Source organism: Frankliniella occidentalis, unplaced genomic scaffold (genome assembly GCF_000697945.3).
Source record: "Frankliniella occidentalis isolate FOCC.00 unplaced genomic scaffold, Focc_3.1 Scaffold4350, whole genome shotgun sequence".
In the NCBI taxonomy this organism is placed as follows: Eukaryota; Metazoa; Arthropoda; class Insecta; order Thysanoptera; family Thripidae; genus Frankliniella; species Frankliniella occidentalis.
This window is the reverse complement of record NW_026271398.1, coordinates 1,299-3,379: the sequence shown is the minus strand read 5'-3', so window position 1 is coordinate 3,379 and position 2,081 is coordinate 1,299. Positions and strand designations below refer to the sequence as shown.

Genomic DNA, 2,081 nt, shown 5'->3' with positions numbered 1-2,081 from the left:
GAGCGAGTGTTCGTGTGAGTGAGTGTGTGAGTGTATGTGTATGTGTGTGTGTGTGTGTGCTGTATGTATGCATGCATGTGCGTGGCGGGCAATGCATGGTGTCTTCCGTTGTAAGCGAAACGCGATACGCTGCCATTACAGAAGGGTAAAGCCGAGAGAGAGAGACAGAGATAGAAAGAGAGACAGAGAAAGAAAGAGACGGAGGAAGAGTGGGGGAAGAAAAAGAGAGAGGAGAACACAAGCAGTAGGAAAAATGACAGCTGTACAACACTAAAGTACGAGGACAGTATAATTTTCGAAAGCATAGGCTCAAGAAGTCCCTGAGATTAAAATGACCTGTAAAAGTTTAAGTTCTCCACGACAGTCATCTCGAGGATACCACTAGCTCACATGTGAACACTAACACTGACCTAAGTGACACGGCTAAAGAAGTAAAACCAAATACGGTGACACTATTGTCTGCGCTCGACAGTGTCATCCCCTCAAGCTCACCGTGAGAGCCTGGGAGCCGGCTCCGGCGCGCTCGGCTCCTCCCGCGTTCAAGTTCCCGGCACCACCTCCCCGCACCCGGTACCCACCTGTTGTATGGCGGTCTGGTCCCTCGGGGTGATGGCCTCCGCGCCGATGCCGCTGTCCGGAGACGGCAGGTCGACGGTGAGGCCCGCCGCCGTGGCGGCCGCGATCACGCCCTTGTTGTGGTTGTAGGCGCTCGTCCGCACGTACGACCGCACCAAGTCCGAGGTGGAGACCGTGGGGCCGCCCGCCGCCTCCCCGGCGGGGTCCATGTAGGTGGGTATCTGCTGCCGCAACGTCGCGTAGCCCTGGTCGGGCACTGGGGGGAAGTAGTCCGAGTAGTACCGCTCGGGTACCGTCGCGAAGCTGGACGAGGTGGGCGGCGGCGCGGACGTCCTGAGGTTGGGGACGGGGCTCATGTAGACGGGCTGCTGCGGGCCGGGCGGTGGCGCGGCCGCGTACTGCATGTCGTTGTAGGGCCCCGGTGAGGGCGTGCCGCTGCCGTGGTGGCCCTGGGGCGCGGGCTGGCCGCCGAACATCTGCGTCGAGTACGCCATGGCCTTGTACTCGTCCTTGATCACGTCCAACCCGTCGCCGTGCTCGGCGCCGGCACCTCCGTTGGCGAGCACCAGCTTCGCGCTGCCGCTGCTGCTGCTGCCGTTGCTGCTGCTGCGGCCGCCTGCGCCACACACACACACACACGCACGTCACCACTAATCACTCATCACACTATCACTGGCACTGTAATCCAAAGCAGTCTTGAGGGTGCGTCGGACGCGGCGCGGCTAACGCGGCACTGGTTCGCGGTGCGGCTGGCTTAGTGCGCCTGCAAGCGCGGCGTGCTCAGGGCGTCCGTGTGCTGCTCGCCCGCCGTCCCGGCCGGTACTGATAGTGGCAGCGGAGGCGAGGCGCGCCGCTCCCCACCACCGCGCGCAGAGCGTAGCGCAGCGCCGCGTCCCCCACCCCCCTCCCCTGGCCGCCGCGGGCGTCGCCTTCCCTCCCCGCGGGCCTGCCCGTGGCCTGGCCACACGTCCCCCACTCACCTGCCAGTCCTGGCGACGACTGTTGCTTGCGGTGACTCAGGTCCTCGGGCTCCCGCTTGACGAGCAACTGTTGTTGCTGGTGGTGCGGCTGCAGGAAGAGGCCGTGCAGGTCGCCGTCCAGCGTCGCCCCGCCCAGCCCCGCCCCGGAGGCCCCATTGGCTGCCTTGAGCTGCAGGACCCCCCCTCCGGGCCCTCCGGCGGTGGACGCGCTCCTGCAACACAGAGTCTATCAATGGATGGGCTCTGGCTCTGCCGCTGGCTCTGCCGCTGGCTCTGCCGGCCAGTGCGGCGGAGGCGGTGGCGGAGGGGGGTCGCGCGCGGAGCGCCCCGCCTGACCAGCCAGGCCGCGGGGGCCTCGCGCGCAACGCCCCGCGCGCAAGCCTACACAGTTCTGCAAATTTCGCTAAAAATCTTGGGAAAATATTACATACTTTTACAAAGTTACTGTTTCATCACACCCAGGTGTTCAACATGTCAAGCGCGTTCCATCTTAGCTTCTGTCTAAAAGCGGGCCCTTAAAGCCTG

At 63.7% G+C, this 2,081-nt stretch overlaps 1 protein-coding gene across 1 annotated transcript; it reads right to left on the bottom strand.

Moving 5' to 3' along the window:
• Nucleotides 1-578: 578 nt before the first annotated feature.
• LOC127752132 (protein grainyhead-like) lies at nt 579-1,768 on the bottom strand (the record flags this gene model as incomplete). Its single annotated transcript, XM_052276776.1, has 2 exons — nt 579-1,192; nt 1,557-1,768. Coding segments are annotated over 2 exons (826 nt in total), but the record flags the coding sequence as incomplete, so codon positions are not given.
• Nucleotides 1,769-2,081: the final 313 nt, after the last annotated feature.